At 39.6% G+C, this 21,507-nt stretch overlaps 1 protein-coding gene across 5 annotated transcripts; it reads right to left on the reverse strand.

Annotated features, from left to right (window-relative positions):
• Nucleotides 1-543: 543 nt before the first annotated feature.
• slc6a4a (solute carrier family 6 member 4a) lies at nt 544-21,507 on the reverse strand. Of its 5 annotated transcripts, none has more exons than XM_051396800.1 (14): nt 21,417-21,507; nt 12,434-13,352; nt 11,062-11,196; nt 10,332-10,554; nt 8,152-8,290; nt 7,013-7,147; nt 6,789-6,892; nt 6,529-6,656; nt 6,211-6,323; nt 5,229-5,360; nt 4,641-4,740; nt 4,345-4,445; nt 3,958-4,125; nt 544-2,342 (listed from the first exon to the last, which is right to left on the reverse strand). In XM_051396800.1, the coding sequence occupies exons 2-14, from the start codon at nt 12,903-12,905 to the stop codon at nt 2,268-2,270; spliced, it is 2,025 nt and encodes a 674-aa protein (XP_051252760.1). In that variant the 5' UTR covers nt 12,906-13,352; nt 21,417-21,507; the 3' UTR covers nt 544-2,267. The 5 variants fall into 5 exon arrangements, with proteins under 5 accessions (XP_051252760.1, XP_051252761.1, XP_051252763.1 ...); XM_051396801.1 differs by lacking the exon at nt 21,417-21,507 and adding an exon at nt 17,985-18,119; XM_051396803.1 differs by lacking the exon at nt 21,417-21,507 and adding an exon at nt 15,796-15,834.

Consider the following 21,507-nt stretch of genomic DNA (forward strand, 5'->3'; position numbering starts at 1 on the left):
TATTACAGAAAATCTAAAGTCATTTAAATTCTATTTATACAGACCAATATATCAAATTACATATTTTCCTCAGGGGGCTTTTTATTTTGAAAAACCCAGTACTGTTATAAATTGCTTGCAAATATTCATTTTGTAATGTATATTTTTAATTAGCATATGCAAGATATTCTCAAAATACATAATTTAATTAATGAATAAATTCAGTGGATACACAACATATAAAGTAATAGTGCTCCGGTCAGAACTTTCCTGTTACTTCTGTTACAATTTTCCTCAGGACTGAAGATGTGAAATGGGGGAAGTGTTTCATAGCACAGCTGTGATCCAAACTTTCAGTTTTGGATCTAAAACAAAACCTTTAGTTACCATAATTATATCTATATAACTATATAAAGATATCTGTTTTACTGAACATAGTTGAAATATTTTGTTATAATATATTGACCCCTTAGAGGATAAAATAAATAAAAAAATATGTCAAATAGTGTATACAACTGGACAGATAAACAAATAAAAGAATCAACTAACAGATGCCAGAGGTAATTGATTTCCATATATCTTTATTATCTGTTATTTCCCATATATTTATATATCTTTATTCTATACAGGTGTATTTCTCAATACAGTCTTTTATTGACATACATAGATCTTACATAAGCTTGATAGGTACGAGAGAGAGAGAGGCAAGAGGGAGTTTACTTCCTTCATAATATATTTTGGCAGTCGACAAGACAACAGGAGATCACATTACAGACACACACACGCACACATTTGAACTACAGTATACACACACGCCACGGCATGCATACATAAAGGGGCTGAACACCTCTAATCCTTTTTTCACACCATCCATATGTGCACCAACACACTAATCAAGGTTCACATGCACACAAAACACTCAAGCCCACACAAGCACTAAACACTCACGCACGCTCGCGCACACACACACATACACACACACACACATCCATGGAGAGAGGAGACAGGTATTCACAGGATAGATTACACCAATACCAGACTGACTAGTAAATACACATGATGTACAGTACTCGCCATATTTTAACTCCTGCTCCTACACACACACAGCTACATACACTCTCACAAACACACACAGACACATGCACACACCACACAAACACGCACACAGACACATGCACACATCACACAAACACATTTTTGGTAGAAAGTAAAGAGCAGTAATGCTGATTTTCAGACTACGCCAGTGATGTTATTAGCTCTGATCCATATTTGGTTTCTATTACTGACAGTTATGCAGTATGACATGTGACTGTGATTAAACCAAAAAAGGACCATCAGCACTATGTCATGTTATGGGTTGTCATACTGAAGTGTGGCAGGTAGAACGACAGCAATGATACATTATAAAATAAATACACATCTCATATTGCAGTCACAGAATGAATACACTTGATTGGTTCTGTCTGTGATCCATTTTTTCCATTGGACATTATAACAGTCTTTTCTTTTACACTCACACACAGACGCACACACATTCATGTCACCACCAGACAGTGCTTCACAGTGTAGGGAACTCATTGCAAATCCGTCGTTCGTCCAAGATGTCACCAAATAAACACAGGCTGACAGTCAACACAACGTAACGACAACTACAATATTGAAACATCTTTAGAAATATGAACAGAACAGATATCATATATTTGGCTTCAGTAACAGATGTAAAAAGATACCTGAATTTTGCTACATATAAGAATGCATGACTTAACAGCATAATATTAAAATACAACCATAAACAGTGAGAGGAGACTGAAATGTAACTATCTAGCCTTCTTTAACTGATTTCTATGTGCAGTATCTCCACTTTATTGTCTACATGAACATAGATTGTATCACACTTTATATAATTGTATAAAATATTTGTTACAACTATATAACCTGAAGAAGAAGAAGGTCGGTCACTAAATGATTGGGTAACATTAAATAGAGAGAGGATGTTGATGCTAAAGATACTGACACTAATCTCTGGGTTTAGTAACACCTCCTTCAAAACTGAACCAGCATAAGGAACCAAACTAAACCAAGCTAAACAGAGCTACTGCAGCCTGGCTCCACCTAACTCCACCTCTGTTTCTACATCTTCGTGTGAGAGAGCTAAAAACAAGTGTGGGAGATAATGAAAAGAGGCAAAGATGGTGAAAGGTAGCCCCCTTGTCCTGTAATTTTGCAGATTGTCCAGAAGAGGGCGCTCTATGTCGCTAGAGTGGCACCTTCTTTTGGCCAGGGTTTGGTCAGACTGCATTGGTGACAATGAAGTCTCTGTGTTGGGCATTGCTGGGCTCTGGAGTGATACTCTTTAACAGACGCTGGGAGTAAAGAGAAAGAGACACACACAGGGGAAAGATTAGGGCCAGAAGAAGAAAGGGAGTAAATTAAACTGATATAAACCTGGAAACTGTCAAGGATTAAAGCACAAAGCAGGTCAGAATATTCTTGTGCAACTAACATTGTTGCAGTAGGTTTTGATTGACTTAGTCTTTGTCGCGTACGTTAGAGACAGGAGCTGTAATCCTTTTGAAGAGCAATGAAATAAAATGAAATATTTAAGACTTTTAACTAGTGCCAAATGTGTAAACTATGCATTGTTTCAGTAGTTTTTTTTAATACCATTTCATATAGGGCTGCAACTAACCATGCCAATATTTGTTTTGATTGGTCGAATTATTGTTTTGGTCTGTAAAATGTCCAAAAATAGTAAAAAAACCCGAAGATATTCAGTTTACAATCATAGACAACTGAGTGAACCAGCAACAGTTCACATTTGAGAAGCTGGAACCAGTGAATATTTATCAGTTTTGCTTAAAAACATGACTTAAACGATAAATCAATTATCAAAATTGTGGCAAATACATTTTTTATTGATCGACTCATCCTTTTAGTGAAACCCACCTGACTAGATCAAAACATTGTTTGGTACAGAATCAGGAACCAGAAGCAAGAATCATCATCATCAACACCAACAGCGAGTTTACAGGAGAGTGAACAAACACACAGCCTTGTTACAAAGAGACACAGATGTTTTGACCTTGCACGGCCTGACACTGTTCTCTTTCACGTTCACATGCTCACAAAAAAAACACAAGTTCCATGTGTTGACAGCGTGTGTCAGTGCCATTGTGTGTCCTGGCAGCAGTGTCAATACTGGACAACGGCCAAAGAAGGTCTCTCTACCAGCCTCTTTGATGTCCTCCTACCTTCTGTCAACTCTACCAAAGGGTGTTACAAGATAATAATGTTGATGATGATACTGACAAAGATATTTTGTGTTTGTATTTATTGTTACAAAGTGCTCAAAATACACTACAAAGAGCAAATACACATCTGGACATTTTAGGTAGGTTTGATTTGAAGATGATTAGAAATAGAATAAAATATAAATCTAAAACTGTTCTCTTGAATATGTTTTGAAGGGCAGTTGACTACACTTATTTTGTTATGCAGGGCATTCGCATGCTATAGCGCTGCTGATGGCACAAGCCTAGCCTGGTCTCCTTTAGTATAGCCTTCATCCTCAAATCTGACAACGTGACAGCCTACACATGCGTTGCAGATTGTGGATGCGTGTGTGTAATCAGGTAATGCCCTGTGTGTATGCATGTGTGTGTAAGATCTATGGGGCCTGGAAGTTGTCACAGCTTTTTTTCTTGCTAATCTCTGGCCTGTGCCTCCTCCGTGCTCCTTTGATCCTGATCTGCTCTCCCGTCATGTGCTCACTGGAGAGGGTAGACCCTGACAGTGCATGGAAAGGATAGAAATAGAGGCAATCCTGGTCATTGGAGACGTATCAGTACAAGGACAAAGGGCAAGAGAGGATATGAGTGAGGAGGAGGACAAAGCAAGTGGACACGGGCATGGGAAACCATGTAGATAATCCACTTGACATCTAAGGTTACGGAAAGGAAGGGAAAGGAGATGCTGTACCTGTTTGAATGTGCCCTTAGCATTGAGCAAGTGGTAGACCATATAAGCAGGCACACAGATGAATGAGGACACCCCGATACAGTAGCCCAGGACAGTGGTCCAAGGCGGGTAGTGGTAGTTGAACAGCCTGACCTCTGGAGGGAAGGCCAGGAAACTGATGATGATGAACTGGACACAGGAACAAAAGCAGAGGTGTAAGGATCAAACATCAGGAAAAGTAAAACAAAACTATTCTGAAAGCTAATAAGTAAATGGCAGCTACTCTAACTATTGTATCTTTTACAATAGCTCCTTACAGCATTTCACACAATTGTGTGTGTGTGTGTGTGTGTGTGTGTGTGTGTGTGTGTGTGTGTGTGTGTGTGTGTGTAAACACATGAGCCTTACCAGCAGAAAGCAGGGGCAGATGGCCACCCAGCAGACCCTCCAGAAACAACCCGGGTAGAAACCAAGCATTTCCTCGATGTCATTACAGAAACGGTTGGTACCTGGAATACACACAGACATAATCAACAGAAAATCCCAAATATCAGGAGTGCATCTTTGTTTTCTCTCATGTATATCTGTGCAGTTCCAGTCAGAAGGACATAGACAAAGAGCTGAGGAGACAACCGTAGAGTATCATTTACAATAAGGTTGCCGATATCACCATCATCATCATAATCAACATCACTCAGACTTACCATAGAACCAGGAAACAGCGATGACTTCAAGCAGGACCACAGTGATGACTGCAGGGCCTGTAGCGTACTCCTCAAACAGCTTCACCACAAACGCTCCTCCCTGACACAGGAGACCAGACAGAGAGGGAGATTCTTTCTGTAAAGCTATGCACAAATGACTCTTATGCAAGAGGCTTCACCTACAAAGTCTAAGACAATGATTGAGGAAATTGCGGAGTGTTTAATGGGGCAGGGGCACATGTTTGTCACTACCTAACCTTACTATAATGAGGGATAGAGATAAACAGATTACTACTCAGAGACCGCTCTAATCTGATTTCAGCTAATTGTTAACTACAGTCCATCACATTAACTAAAACACAGGAGTACCATTTAAGATACACTTGAACAGCATGAGCTATTTCATTGGTCTATGATATATTTGAATGGGGATTCGTGAGAAATTAGTAGTGGATTATCAGTCATGTGGGATAAATGAATGATTTACCTGTGATATTAGAGGTCTTTTCAAATCTAAATTGCCTGAGAATTGTGCTTTTATGATATATTTTGATAGTAAGACATATGTAATGTGGTTATTTAACTTACATATGTGAGTGTGGAGAGAGCCCCGAGGTAGCAGACACACACCAGGCCAAAGACAAACCACTCTCGTCTCTTAACCAGGGTTTGAGGGAACTCATCTAGCATAGCTGTGATCACCCCCTCCAATCCTGCAAACTGGAGAGAGGAGGACACCAGCGAGGTTAGGGAGAAATAAATAAGCACTCAGCAACTCAGCAGAGGGTGCAAAATTTAAAAAAACAGGGAGAAGATGAGGAAAGAAATTAAAACCATAAGCACTTATTAAGGAAACATTATACTGTACATATTCCATCGACTGAGAGCTTCAAGAATGTTAAGTGCTATCAAGAGGTTGTTGATCAGCAGTTTGATCTAATCAGTCCAGCAGTAGCATGTCACTCCTTTGACGAGCCACACTACAGAAAATACCTTGTGTATCATAACCTTCACACAATGACAAAAAAATGAAGAGACTAAATGTTAAGCCGTGCCAACATGAATCTGAAGTATACTGGTACGTTTCGCAATAATATCCTCAGTTATAAAATGGAGGAGCATAGTAAACCCGATGCTGATTCTACACTGATTATCAGTACATGATAAGAGCCTTATGGGTGTCTCCAGCTGGCTGCCTCAGAGCAGATAAACACAGGCTTATGGAGACAAGATCTCCACACAACAGTGATATGAAAGTCCCGTCACATTGTTTTCATTGACTGTTATCCAAAATGGAACAGTGAGGACAAATAATACCCAAAACCTTAATGGAGCAACAAGTACAACAGGCAAACACAAGTCAAACAGAACAAGGCGTTTGCCTACATAACAAGGTAAATATGAAACCTCTGTTTCTAGGTTTGAGAGAGCATGTAAGTGCTGGGCACTGGGATCAGGTCGATAACAACAAGAGAGAGGAACAAGTGGTGATAAAAAGAACATTTAGCAAACAGAACACTAACTTGGGTATCTTGACTTGTGCACAGAAATGAGTAATCAACAAACTAACCGTGCTGTCCAGACCCAACATAATGATCATGAGGAAGAAGATGATGGAAAAGAAAGTAGCAGCAGGCATGTTTGCTATGGCTTCTGCATAAATGATGAATAGCAGACTGGGACCTGGAAGGAAAAAAAGAGGCAGGTTGAAAGAGAGTTTGATGTTACATTCATCTTCACAATTGTATTTCTGTAGACCTCAAACAGTAAGGAGCTTGACTTGAGCCTAGAACAGCAAATGTGTGCAGTAGGTGCTCCATTCAACACTTAGTCACATGGAAAATTCTGGTAAATTATGTATTTAGGAGGTTTTGGTGTGTTGTCCTACCAGCATCCTTGGCCACAGCATCCACATCCTGATGCCTCATCTCAGCCATGTAACCCAGCACGGTAAAGATGACAAAGCCAGAGAGAAAGCTAGTCAGACAGTTCACAGAGCTGGTGACCAAAGCATCTCTGAGATGGAGAAAGAAGAGGGTTGGGTGGCAGGAAGACAACAGACTTAGAGAGAATGTCTAACAAATATGAATCTTTGAGAATCTGCAAAGTATTTTGACTCGTTAGACTAGACTACTGAATAAATCTCACTTGTAGCAGTTGTTGTGGAATGGGTTGTAGCTGGCAAAGGCCAGGAGGACACCGAATCCCGGACCCAGTGAGAAGAAGATCTGAGCTGCTGCATCAATCCACACCTCAGAGAGTTGATGAAGGTGAACGATGTACGTTAAGACAAGTTTGTATCAAGATAACAGCAACATTAAACGGAAAACAGAGAATATTAAAGAAAGACTAGAGTGCACCAACTGACTTACTGTAGTGCTAAGCAGTTTCTGCCAATCAGGTTTGAGATAGAAGACCACACCTCTCCAGGCTCCTGGCAGAGTGGCCCCCCGGATGAGCAACACCAGGAGGACCAGGTAGGGAAAGGTAGCAGTCACCCAAACTACCTATTGTAGAAAAGAAGAGACACGAAACAACTCACTTTTCTGTTGATAAACTGTCAGTCAGAGTAGCTGATATCCAGTCTTACTCAATAATCACTTTTTGTAAAATAATGGTAAGACTTGCTGGGTTGTTGGAAACATACCATAACATACATCACCTCTTATGAACCAGGGGTTCTTTAGGAACATCTGTATGGCATTTTATTAATAATAAAGTACAGAGTGTACATTTATATGAACAGCTGTAGACTTTGTTGGCTTTTGGTCTTAACTATTTTTTGGGGGGGCTTTTATTGCCTTTAATGCATGACGCACAGCGGGGGGCCACAGGTTGGACTTGAGCCCTGGGCTGCTGCAGCAAGGAGAACCAGAGATATCCTCATTATTATTCCTACACATACATAAATACATAGTAGCGGCTAATGTAGCTCCCTTCTATATCCACACCCCAAGATTTTTTTTTTGTATTCAAACTTGTAGTCTCCAGCCCTGACTGTCTCTGACTCAAATGACATTCTTAAGTCAATTCATCTGATTTCACAAAGCTCCCTCTGGAGTTCCCCTTTAAAGTACATTCAGTGGCTCCATGTGCAAACAATATTGGATAAAACAGCTAAAGTTGGACCAAAGTTGGACCACCACAGATGAAAGCAGCCCTGTGAGCCATTGCCTAATGTGTCACCACAACCAGCTGTTGTAATAGGCTGTGTAGTATGACGCAATCAGTTTCTTATCAAAAGTATGGACAGAAATACAACATGTAAGAAAACTTCTAGAGGCCTTTTAACGTTTGGCTGTTGATGTTTGAACCACAAACCTTTTAGCTTTAAACCTTTCGAACCTGCTTTGCTACCCGTAATGATAGATGATACTGAGATTGAAGAGATGACAGCAGAACAACCATTCTTGTATCTGCCTATCTGGCTCCATCAGTCTATATATCCATCCATCCATCCATCCACTCTAACTGACACCCTCATCAGCCATACAGGCGCCCCTTCAGTTACCTTTCCAGACGTCTTGACTCCTTTCCAGATGCTGAAGTAGACGATGGTGAAGATGAAGAGCAGGCAGAGGGCCAGCTGCCAGCTGACAGAGCCCAGCTGGTGCAGACCTGGGGAGAGGTGAACCTGCAACACCTGGCGACTGGAGGGAGGAAACGAAGCAGGAGGGATATTGGGGTTAAAAGGTAAAGTTGTAGAGGGTGCAAAGAGGGGAGACAAGGAATAGAAAGTGATGACAGGAAAAGGGGTAAAATTGCATGTAAAGAGAGGAAATAATAGTCGAGAAGAACAAGGAGAGAGAAGAGGAGAGAAAAGGGAGGTAAAAGGAAATGTGGAGAATAAGAAATGACAGAGAAGATAAGAGAGTGAGAATACAAAGATAGGGTGGATAGAAAGGATGTTTGGAAAGCAGAGGAAAAGGACAAAGCATGGAAGGAAGGATATGTGATGTAGAAAGGAAAAGCAAGAAATAAAGAAAGATAAAGAAAGTAAGAAAAATAAAGATATACGTGGGGGGTTAAAAGAAGCAGTGAACAGGGCAGAAGTGGAAAATGCAGGGGTATAAACTCTTGGTTTAATATAAGAATGATAAACAAGCAGTAATGGGGATGCTTTAAAGCAAATTTATGTCAATAAACAGAAACAGTTTACACAAGCCAAAGTAAAAAACACACTACAGGGCAAAAAAGCAGAAGCAGGCTGAAATGAACAGTGAGGTTAACATCTGGTCACAGGTTAAGAACACAGAGCTTGGACGATAAAACAGAGACGTGATTTATGTTGAAAACAGGAAATTCTGGCGCCAGGCTGAGTTGCGGAATTTGTTACTTTTAAACCTGTATTAGGAAAAGTCAACTACGGATAAACCCTGAATCTGTCTCGGTGGACAGACACAGACACGGTCTAGTGAGCAGCTGATAAGACTGAGCCAGTAGACTGTAGAGTCCCAAAACAGTCAAGAATAAGAAACTCATTGTTCTGACACAGCTCGGGTTTTACGTTACAGTAAAAGCAAATACAAAGTTAATTACTGTGAAAGCAACATGCCAAAGATATACAATAATATAATAAATCTGTTCAAATTTCATGTCAGTAATTGTCAATGTTTTTTTGTAATAATAGGGCATATTTGTAACTAAAGGACTCAATTTGAAATGGAAATTTTGAATTCTGCTCTAATGATTTGTCATGTCATGTTACCATCTCATCTATCTCTTTATCTTACCAATATTCCAAAAAGCCAACAGATCTTTCCACCTGCTCCTTTAACCAAAAGGGAAGTTCATATTTGGGCATGCTACTTCAGAGTGAACTGAGAACCTTTATGTTTGTTGTAATATCTATTTAAGCACTAACTTTCACGCATCTGTTTCACAACAAAGTTAATATTGAAGAATGGAATTTATTACTTTTATCATTTAACATTTGCCTATGAAAATCATGGGCTAAGTGACCCCTGATTATCAGTACATAAATGTTGATATACTCTCTCTCTATAGATATGCAGCTCTGTAATACATTAAATGAAGCTTTTAGCTTCAGGAAGACAATTATTATATTTCACTGGGATTCGTTTGCAGGCTTTTCTATCATCCCATGATCATCTTAGCTGAATAATATTTAAACCACCTTTCCTGTTTTATGTCTTCCTCCACCACCACCAGTGGCAAGGCCGTGTCTATGGCTCCCTAGAAAGGAGCTACGACTATTTATAGCGCTCTATCCTCAAGTCCATCGAACTGAGCGAATGCCAAAGTCTATTAAATGAAGCTTCTTCCATGTGTTGTCTTTCCTGATTTAAGTAAATTCTATCTTTGATATGAACTATTTTACAATGGTTCCTCCTTCAGCTTTGCATTTTATGTTTATCTTTAGTTGACTGTCAGTTAATATTATATTTTGATCCTCACATTACTCACATTATATTACTCCTGCACTTCTAACCATCAGGAATGAGATCAGTGATTCTTGAAATGAAATTCTAATAACTTCTACCTGCTATGTCTTCATTGCCAGTGATGAAGTGGATTTTGGAGAGAGGGCTTGTGGTAAATCTGTCAGGGCTCTTAAAACACCAGAACCAACCCTAATTGCTGTCTGAAAGTCATCCTACCCTTCACTTGACGTCTCCCTCATGCGTAGCTCTCCCCCTACGCCTCTACATCCGACTTACATGCACTTACGTATAGAACTCCTCGGCGGGGGAGGTGGAGGAGTTGGACCACGACACATTGTGGTCGGTAGACATGTAAAGGTTACAGTTGACAGTGTTCCAGCTGTTGGAGCAGGTGCTCCAGGGCAGGGTGGGCCGAAATGATGATAGTAGGTAGTACAAGGCCCAGGCCATGATGGTGTTGTAGTAGAAGGCTATGTAGAGGGCTATAATGCAGATGGCAAAGCCGATCCCTTGATGAATGGAAAAAAATATTGTTAGCACAAAATAAAAGAGTTAAGAAAGATTAAAACTTTCCTTCCATCTATGTTTTATTTTTTTTTTAAATGTGTGTAGTATGTGACACTAGTCAGTCACTCCCAGGATCTTCAAGAGACATCAGTGGTGTTTTCAAGCTAATTCAAGTTGCTGTTGGTTAAGTGGGTGACATTTACAAACAACAACAATTCACATGCTATCACATTTCTGAGCATCTGGCATTTGGCATGGAAATGTGACAATTTCCATAACAGAGAGTCAAGGGATGTTCTTCAAGGGAACTGTACGCAGGGAATGTTAAATGAGCTGTCTCTCAGGCACTGACAGCTTCACACTGTCTTCTCTCTTATTTATTCTCTTACTGACCATTTTCTTGTTGGTAAGCGCTGTTCTCTCATGTTCTTTTCTTACCTTTTAATCCAAGCTATGGCTATTAACTAATTTCTCCATCTGTTCTGTTTTCTCTCCACTCCACCTGTTACCTTTGAAGATGGGGCAGATGTGTTTCCAGATGGAGATGCAGCCGCTGCGGTGGAACTGGCCGAGAGCCAGCTCCATGTAGAAGAGAGGGACACCACCAAACACTGCCATCAACAGGTAGGGCAGCAAAAAGGCACCTGGGAAGAGACAAAAGGAGGGAGGAAATTGGATAGGGGATGAAAACAGGGGGAAAAGTGAGGGGGGAATAATTGGAAGAAAGAAAGAGTTATAGACGAACAGTAAAAACTCAATTACACACAGGAGAAATGCTACTCGTTCACACTCCATCTGTATTCTCAGTAGTACTCTCAATAACTCTGAATGAACCAAGAACATTAAAAAGCACTCTGTAAAAATCATTACATTTTACCCTTACTTAAGTACCTTATCATTTACATAACCCTAGTCCATTCAAAAACAACAGGGCATGCTTTCCCAGTTTCGTATCACTCCGCATTTAATATGTGGAAACACACAGTGAGAGGGTAATTTGGTTTGACAATGACAAATTAGGACTACTGCAATGTTGGCTTTGTTATTGCTAAGTAAGGAAAATATAAAAGTGATGAAAGGGGAATTAGAGGACCAAACGCTGAGGAACAGAAAAGCAGCCGGATGGCAGCCAGATCTTTGGTCTCTTCAACCTAACTTGCAAAGTTCGATAACACATCCCTCTCTTTCTTTTTCTCTTACGATCTGATTATCAACTTATTTTATGTGCATGTGTGCATATGTGTATGCGGGTGGGTTGCTGTGTGTCTCATGTCTTTGTGACATGAAAGCAAAGATAAGGGTTGATTGAGCAGCTGCCTGGGAGACAGGTTATTAAGCAAGGAGAAAGAGGCTAAAGGCGTTCTCATAAAAACCACAATTAATACTGTTGCCTCTATCAAGTGTCTCCCAGTCCCCATCTCTACCTCGCTCTGTGAGACACACACAGAACACAGGAAATTGCAAAGATTTTATTATTGCAAATTCAATAAAAGTAGAAAGGGAGGCCCTGTTTGCCGCTAGGTGAGGATTGTGTAGTAACAGAGCACAGGCAGACCACATGGACTTTGTGAAATCATACGATTACCTTTTTATACCTTAGATTGTGCAAGAAATAAGCTAGATCAAGTGCTTCCTATAAACAAGTATGTTAACTGCAGCATTCCTTATGTCAACGCACTTTTTATTTAGCTGTTTTGAAGAAATGATGATGTATCAGAGATAGTCTCCATTTCTAATGATTGAAAGAGTTGCTATGCTGCAGGATAAGTCAAACCTTTTTTTTTTACATTTTGAAATCATGTTTACTCCAGCTCTAACTCTAGTATCTCTAACTGACCCCACTCCTTATCTCCCCCTCTCAAACATCTTTTGTCTTCTCACCTCCTCCATTTTGGTAGCAGATGTAAGGGAAGCGCCAGACATTTCCCAGGTCCACAGCGTAGCCGATCACAGAGAGCAAGAAGTCCATCTTCTTGCTCCAGGTTTCTCTGGGCCTCTCCAAGCTGGTTTGCTGGACCACCAGAGTCCTGAGGCCTCCCAGTGGCACTGAGGACCCGGTGCCTCCTCCAGGCCCAGAAGCTGTACCTCCGGAACTAGCTGCAGTCCCCGGTCCCTCCCTGGGGCTTTGAGGGGTGGATGTAGTGAAGCCATTGGACACTTGCTGTCCAGAGCTGGAGGTCAGGCTCTTGGGTCCTTTTTCTGCAAGACCATCAACCAGCATCAGTCTACCATTTTCCTGTTGTGTCCCCTCTTCTACTTCCCCCATCTCTTCTCTCCCTTTGTCCCTCTCTCCCTCATTCTCCCCTTTGTCCATTGTCAACATGCTTGTCATCATCATATCTTTTGTCTCCATTGGGTCGCGTTGATGTTGGTCTTGGCGCGGCGGTTAGGGGTGGAGAGAGGTTTTCAGTGACAATGAAGGGAATGTGGCACTGCTGTCTGATATGGTGCCCATTAGGGGAACAGAAGGTTTAAGGGGAGCGAGGGAACGATGCAGTGATGGTGTAGGACAAATTTCTCGCAAAAAAACGGATTGTCCTTCTTGGACAGGTAAAGGAGACAGGGAACCGGAGAGCAGAGCTTAAAGAAGAGAAAGGGGCCAGAATGAGGGGAGGTGCGTGTATGTGTGAGAGGACTGGTTGAGCAAGAAGGAAAAAGAAAAGGCAGCTAGGACAGACAGCGGAGGGTATACGAGAAGAGAGATGTGTTTGAACAGGATGTGGCCAAGAGAAAAGTTACAAGAATCTTGGATCTTCTCCACAAAATGATCGTCCTCTGAGATACTCGGCAATGGGGCAAACTGCAAAACACAGAGGGGAAATCCACACATAAGTGAGAGTTATTCAAATAACTTTTGAGTGAGCACATTATATAGAATATGTAAATGAGTCCTTCTGTCTTTGACCTTAGTGCCTAAACTATGATGATGAAACACAATTATGAAGTACAGTCTCAGGTGTGCAAATTGAGGGGATTGTGCTGGGACATGCCGATTTACTTTTTTTTTCACACTATCTCTCAGTTGCATAACCTGTTTCCATGCTTATCTGATCATAGCCGTATAATAGGGAGAAAATTAGAGAATATACATGGGCATGAGCTGGAAAAAAAATAGACATATATAGAATAATATATAGAATATTAAAGCAATTCAACATCAGTCAAATATGGATACTATAAAAGTTATAGTATGGGAGGTTCACATGCACTAAGCAAACAACACAATGGTGAAAAAACAAAAAACAATATTAATCAATTTAGCTAATGTCTTGAAAGCTAGTTTACTTACTTTTAATAATGAGTCTAAACAAGGCTGCCATTAATATTTTTAATAAATATATGTACAATTAGACTTTCAACTGTACGATGTCAGGTGTTTTAGAAGACAGAATTTCACGGTTTCACATCTGTAACTGGTGTAAGATAATTGCAGCATGTCATTTATTTCTTGATTAAATGCTAAATTCCAATGAATATAAATTTCAACACAGGACGTAAATACAATTGTATATCTACATCATCCAGATCAGTGCACCAAGTGATATTCTACATGAAGTTTTTGCCCGCTTAATACATTATGTCAGAGGCAAATGAGACACAGCAAAATAGAATGTGTGCTTTAAACCTTAATACCATTCATACTCAGCACAAATTGTTCTGCAGCTGCAAACTCTTTAATCCGTTTTAAACTTGGCAACGAGGAAGGCTACTATGTGGAGATAAAAATACATCTTTTAGCGCTTTTCAGAAGAAACATTCACACATACTCAACATACAATTCAAAATGCTATGAGTAATGGGTCAAACGGAGAGAGACATTTAAAAGTGGATTATATTGTTTACAGTGTTAGCTCAATTAGTAATGAATGCCAGAATGTAAGAAGACTCAATTTACATGGATTTCCATTATCTTAATTAAGAACGAGTGTCCAACAGTTTTGCACGACATTCACTGCACACCAACATCTGACTGCCGCGCAACCAAGATCTTGTCATGTACCTGATCTCTGAGGAGGAAAAGAAACACTGGCCAATCTTCCTTTCAACACAAACATTTTTTTAATACAAAGTACACTTTTTACTTACTCATAAGTTCTTCATCACAACAATGATTTCCATCTGAATCCTTGAGACTGACATAAGTATAGTACGCTCCTTCTGGTCTAACAAGAACTGTTCAAGTTGACCGAAATCGGACAATTTCTACTTGAAAGGTTGTGACTTAAACATGAGGATGAAGTGAAATATTCATTCACTTTTGTACAAATTGATGTAACAGAACAATCTAACTAACTAACACCTTACTCATGGTTATCCATAAAGCACACAAGCAATAGTTGGTCACACTGCCTCACAATAGAAGGTAGAGAATGGTAAATGGCTTGATGAAATACTCAATCTGACCCTGCATGTGGAGACACATTTAATCACCTCCTGAAAAAAATACATGAGGACGCAACATATACATAATAATCAAAGTTTGAAAACTGTGCTATGATACTATGGTATAAACTTTATAGTCACAAGTCATTACTGGATATTAAAAATATTTTTTTATCTTTTAGCGTTTCACTAAGAAGACTTTAATAAAGACAGGGAGAGTAGGATGATAGCATCAAGATTTAAGCAAAGATAGACTAAAAGAGAAAATATGAACCAAATTAAGAAATGTTAGTGAACACGTCTTAAACTTCAGACAAATTATTAGTTGCCACACTGACACTTTCGAGGTAAATACACAAAAATGAACAGCAAAGACACTAATAGTATTTTATCCCAACTCACATCCCATACATTACCTTAAGAGACGGTAAATGAGGAAAAGTAGAACCTGTGGCGGCTAAAAGATACACAAACAGCAGCAGCAGCAGCTTCTACCCAAAACTTCAAAGAATCCTGTGGTATCGCAAAAACTTGCCAGACAAACAGCGTGCACTAGCACATCAGGACACTGTGTTTGCCCATTGAGCTCTCAAACCTCTCTCATTTCTCTCTCTCTCTCTCTCTCCCTCCCTTGTTGTCCCTCTCTCACCAACCACACACACTTACACACATGCCGCGTTAAGAGACGCACAGCCGTGCAGGGATGGATGCATGGATGCATGCGCTCAGACAGAATATAATGGAGAAACATTATACAAGCACAGACATGCACACTTTGAAGCATGGTTTGATACATACAATAACAACACAAACAGAAAAAAATAGCTGTAGTACAGCTACAGTACGGTCACGGCTCTCACCACAAACAAACACACACTGCAGACAGGGAAAGTCCTACCAATGAGAAGCTGTGTGGCAATGTGGGGCTCTGTGTCAGGGTGCCACTCAATACTGTCTTGTGCACACACACGCACACACACACACACACACACACACACACACACGTTCAAACAGTTCTTAGTAAATCCCTGTTGGAGTTCTCACATTCTTCCATGTTTCTCCTTAACTCATTATGCTTTCACATTGCTCTCATCTTTGTATCCTCCTTCCATTTTTACTCTTCTACTTTTCAACTTCTCTTCTTTCCTTATGTCATCGTGGACACCTGCTATGGAAAGATTAAGTGTTTGCTGCTTTGACTGCCCAGAATTTTTTTGTCCTGTTCTACACTAGCATTCAGTTCAGATAATTCAAGTACATGGTATTTTGTCAAATCATGTTTAAAAGGGTTTAAAAGTCTTCCAGGCAAATACAAACTTTTATCTATTTATAAAACCTAGTTTTGTCTCCACTTAACATACTCTACGCGCCACATTAGAAAAATGAGCTTGCTGCTGGTGTTACTGCAAGGTCAAGAGAGTCCCTGAATCATCTTGCTTTCTGCACTCAGTGCGAGGCTGTGGTAGTGCTGGGCAGCTCCGAGATCAGACAGCATGTAGCAAATCTTGTAACTATACTCCCCCAGGTTATTGCTGCAATTTAAGCATTTTTGCCCGCTTAAGTAGTTAAAAAATATATGTGTTTTATATGCTGCACAAGATTAAACTGCTACATTGCTAACTGTCACATTGCACAATAAAAGGTTTGTCAAAATCAATATTCAGTTTTAAAGAAATATACAGGAAGGACAAAAAAACAACAACTTAAAAACAGCCCACAACTCTCTGTCTGTGTTAAATTTCCCTTCATATTTCATGTGCACAGGCAGACACAAGCACAAACATGCATACATAAACACTTTCTCGTGCATAAACTACATTTGTAATCACACGCTTGAGTTAAAGCAATCCTTATTGTCACTTGTTGAATGTTGAATCAGTAATTAAACCATTTTTCATGATGGAATGTGAAAGTCCCTGTAATGAACCGTATAGCAGTTCATGAGCATTTGCTATGAAATCCCCAAGAGATCCCAAAGGGTGCCTGCTCAGAGTATCTTTTACTCTAAAACAACCCATAAAGTTTGGGCTCTATGCCAGCTTTTGTAACCTCTCTGTTTTCAAACACAGACCAACACCCTATAGTGTGGGGTATAGACGTCAGGAATGGTTGAGTAAAAATAATGCGCTTATCAGGGTCTGTTTTGGCAGCTCTCAGGGGGTTTCCTGGATAGTCTTGGACTCGTGACAGTTGTAGACTTATAGACTTTGCTCTATTAGCCAACTTTTCTTTTCTGTTACATTTTAATCTCTATGAAACACCTGTCTGTCTGCCTGTCTGTTTGTTTGACAAATGTTTATTTAGGGTGATATTGAAAGTTTAAATTTAAGAATTTGAACTCATTTGAACTTATAAATGCTCTCTGGTGGACAAACTATGTAATGGAAAAACTATTTCCAAATGACCTCGAACTATATTTTGCATTTCTGCACTGCAGTTCTTCCTCTATAGTTCTTTCCTTAGGCATGCATAGTCAACATTTATTTGCTTTGCTATAGCAGCTTACCAAATGTACTCATTTAATAAAAAAAAAAAAAACAACCTAAAGATATGGTGAAAATAGACCAGACAGTACATGTGGATTAAAAATTGTCGTTCAACTAGAAAACTTGGGATCAAACTTCTTTGTCAACAAACATCTGCCCTGCGGAAGCATCTTTGAGCAAGCTATAGATACCTAAACGATCATAAGTTACCTTGTTGAAGCAGGTAGAGAAAAGTATTACAGTATTTGTAATAGCTGCCCAATATCATCTAAAATGTTTAATCTTTAGAGCCTCCTCTGAACTAATCTTATGCACAGACAACTGTGGAGGAAACTGACTTCTTCAGCTGATTGCAGTGATTTTTCAGTAGTAATGTGCTTTTGCTCAAATGTCAATAGTTTGGGAAAATATGCACAGGTGCCTTAAAAAAAACAATATTTTTTACTCATGTACCCACATGCACACAAATAGCAAAGCAGACATCTCTTTAATTGATTCAAACACTTTTGTACTCTTAAACATGCACACATACAGTAGGAGTGCAGAGAAAGAGACAGACCAACCTGACAGTAACTTGTGAGTCCTAACTTATGAAATCCGTGTTTTTCTCCGTAGGTTTTCTACCGTGCTCCACAAGTGTGGGCTATAGTTTCCCATGCCCACCTGACATCATGCCAACTTGAGCCCTGGCTAATTGCAAAATAAACAGCGTAGATAGATGTGGGAGGGTAAAAACGTCTAGTGCATAAGGTTGCTAGTCTGAAAGTCTCTACACTGCCGACACATCTGCACAAACAACAACCAACTACTCGATGGAACTATAGTAGTACTAAGAGGAATCTACTCCCAGAAGAAAAGAAAAAAACTTTTGGCTTTTACATGGCCCAGATTGAGGGGCAGCCTGATAAGTAGACATGCAAACACATTTTAAGTGGCAAATTGTCAAGACATGCACAGTAACCTGCCCTGAAGGAGAGATACTTCCACTTGCTGTGCAGTGGTTGCACAAGATGATAGGAAATTGTAATATTGGCATTATTCAATTATGGCTCTTTTGCTTCTACCATGACTGTAAAATCTGTCTGTTGGCCCAGTCATGCACCCAAGACAACTCTGAAATGCACAAACAACAGTCACTCTCAGACAGTGGCCACTATTAACGCTGACATGTTGCTGTCGCAGCCAGCAGAGGGGCTCAAACACATGTGCCACTGTTTCCTTCAAAGGACGAATTGAAACCAAATGCAGCCAATCAGCACAGCTCAACTCGCAGTATGTGACCATTACGGGCTGCTACCACCTGTACAGTTGTCATGAATGGGGAAATTAGCTATAGAGACCAAAACCGTTTTTTGTACCAGCTGTAAACATGTTTATTTCTGCTGTAAAGCTGGGCATTTTAATAGGAGCCTTACGGAGATTGATCACTTCTGCAGCCAGCCTTAAGTGGCTGTTTGAAGAACTGTTTGTCTGTTCCATGCAGAGGTTGCTGCTCGCCAAAAACAAGGTAGAGACAGCCATGACGCCAAACTTGAGGCTTCAAAACGGGTCTCCACACACCAATGGGTGATGATGTCATCATTTTTTAACATCAATTCCCCTTCACCTTGCCACAACAATACTGTAACATATTCCCTCACCCTAGCCTGTACCTTTAACCTCATCTGTGTTTGCGCTTACATATGAAATTGCAATCCAAATCATCCAATAAAGATACAAGCAGTAATCTTGGAGCCAAGCCGCATTAAGCAGAATGCATCACCCATAAGCCCAAGGAAGACTTGTCTGCCCACTGAGCCGTTTTTGATAATGATTAATGACAGCTTTCTGGAGATATTAATTAAATTCCTGTTTGTGTCTTCAGTGACACCTTTGTCACAGTCAAAGGGTAAAAAATAAATGATGAGTGTTACTGACAGAAATACAGGACTGTTTACAGCTGAAACAGTCGTGTACTGTAATTTTAACAAGAAAATGATAACCTTATTACTGTAAACTCTCATTGAATGACTCAAGTAAATTATTCACAAGTACAGCTTTTTATATAATTATGTATGTTGTATCATCTTCAAATCAAAGGGTCAAAGTTTCAATGTAAATACATCAGTTGGTGTGTTATGGTGCTCAAAACACTGTTTAATATACATGGATGATTTGTGTATATCGAGCAATGCTGTTTATGATCAGGCAGAACAATGTGGAGGAGATAGGGGTGACGTCTCGTTTCTGTATCTTACCAAATTAATTTGCAAGTCAGGATCAAATTGGAAATATACTATACTTTACTACTCTAAAATAGACCATGACAAAGAAAGAAAAAAAAAAGGCTCTATGTGCAACATTCTACATTATCACTGACTGCTACAGTAACACTACCTACCAAAACAACTGAGTGCCAGCACACCTTGGGAGCATGATATCTTACTTATATTAATAATTAATGACATGAAGTTTTCCTGGGATGGACCAGCATTCTCTAACATCACTACGCTGACGCACAGCCACTAAAAATAAAGACAACAAATAGAGCATCCAAGGACGGATTACGGGCAGTTGCTGATCTGAGTATAATGACGACAAGGATTCAGATACTACAGGTTCAGCCGGATAACCATGAAAACATTACATAATTAAGCTGTAAAGTAAAAAAAAAGTCTGCAATTCAGTGGCTACTGACACAAATGTTGTCAGTGTCCATTATAGAACAAAAGTTTCTCTACTTAACACTTGAGTAGACGACAAGTATGCTACTAAGTTATCAAAATGTCAGAGCATCTCTTTACACAAGACAAATAAGATAATATAAGATAAAACTAACAATGACAATGAAAACAGTACATCATAAGGTAAATAGAAAACATGTTCTTTTTCTTTGCTGTCAGATGATGTTTAAATGCACTTGGCATCATGTCAATGGATTTAGCTTTAAAAGACTAAACTATTGCAGTCACGATGTGAGCCTCAGGTGGGAGTGACATTGTATATCTGTGAGATGGCGTAGTAGAAAGATATTTTCCTGGCCATATTTTGCTACAAACATTACCATATCATTAATTGTTTGAGAAATGATTATCAGGACATAGGCTATATACTGCAAATACTTCTCATAAGTTGGAATTTCCGTTCTGTTTCTGATTTCTGTGTGGACAATTAAAGAAGCAGGCAAGAGGCAAGACCTGTGGGTGGTGGAGGGTTATGGCTTGAGTTGTGTTCATTATTTTGGGATTTCTTGAAATGGCTTGAATGGCTCTATTCCCACATTTTATGCGGTCAAGTGAACAGTGGGAGCTGACCTGTGAGGCAGTTCCAGATTATACGAAAATAGCATTTGAAAAGTTATAACAACTCAACTCTTTCTTCAGTGTTTTAACTGTTTAATTAACGGCTAGTTAAGACAGACAGATACTGGATGGCTAGACAGCAAGCTCCTATATGGTTTATCTCTCTCTTACAATACATTAAAGTAGCAGAAAATGCAACATTCCTTTCATTTCTTACCTTACAGCCACTTTCATTTTGTCTTTCATGTAATCCAAAAAGAAACTACAGATGTGATTTAGTCATTGTGTAAAAAACAAGAATTTGGATTTGTTCTTATATTTGCATTTTAAATTATACATTAAAACACAAAATACACCTAATTAAGTAACTACTCCCAAAATCTGGAAGTTTATGATTTATTTTCCAAATCTTACAGATTATAACAAGGCCAATTTCAAATGCCTAGAAGTTATGGAAATAGTACAGATGAGGATAAATGATTGAAATGAGAGGCCTCAGAAGGAAATTAAACTTACACTAAAGCTCACACACAAAAACAAAACAAAAAAAACACTGGACCCTGGCTCAAACACATGCACAACAGGTACATATCTTACATATGTGGCCATAATTACAAACTTATAGCCGAGAACTGATTGGAGTAAACAGTGATTGTAAATGATGAACCTGTCTGTAATTCAATTATGGGATATAAAATGATATCGTGGTCTTACCTTGATATATTTAGCAGGACAGTCTGTGTTGTCCATGGAGCGTCTGGTCATCTAGTGTCCAAGACGTCGCCTATCAGCGGAGTCTAAACCC

This window comes from Dicentrarchus labrax, unplaced genomic scaffold (assembly GCF_905237075.1).
Source record: "Dicentrarchus labrax unplaced genomic scaffold, dlabrax2021, whole genome shotgun sequence".
Taxonomy (NCBI): Eukaryota; Metazoa; Chordata; class Actinopteri; family Moronidae; genus Dicentrarchus; species Dicentrarchus labrax.

Coding starts and splice junctions, on each gene's coding strand:
- slc6a4a (XM_051396800.1), bottom strand. CDS start 12,905: ATGGAGACAAAAGATATGATGATGACAAGCATGTTGACAATGGACAAA. Junction 5,361..6,210: donor TGTTGGGTCTGGACAGCACG/GTTAGTTTGTTG, acceptor TCCTCTCTCCAG/TTTGCAGGATTGGAGGGGGT. Junction 4,446..4,640: donor CGCTGTTTCCTGGTTCTATG/GTAAGTCTGAGT, acceptor TGTGTATTCCAG/GTACCAACCGTTTCTGTAAT.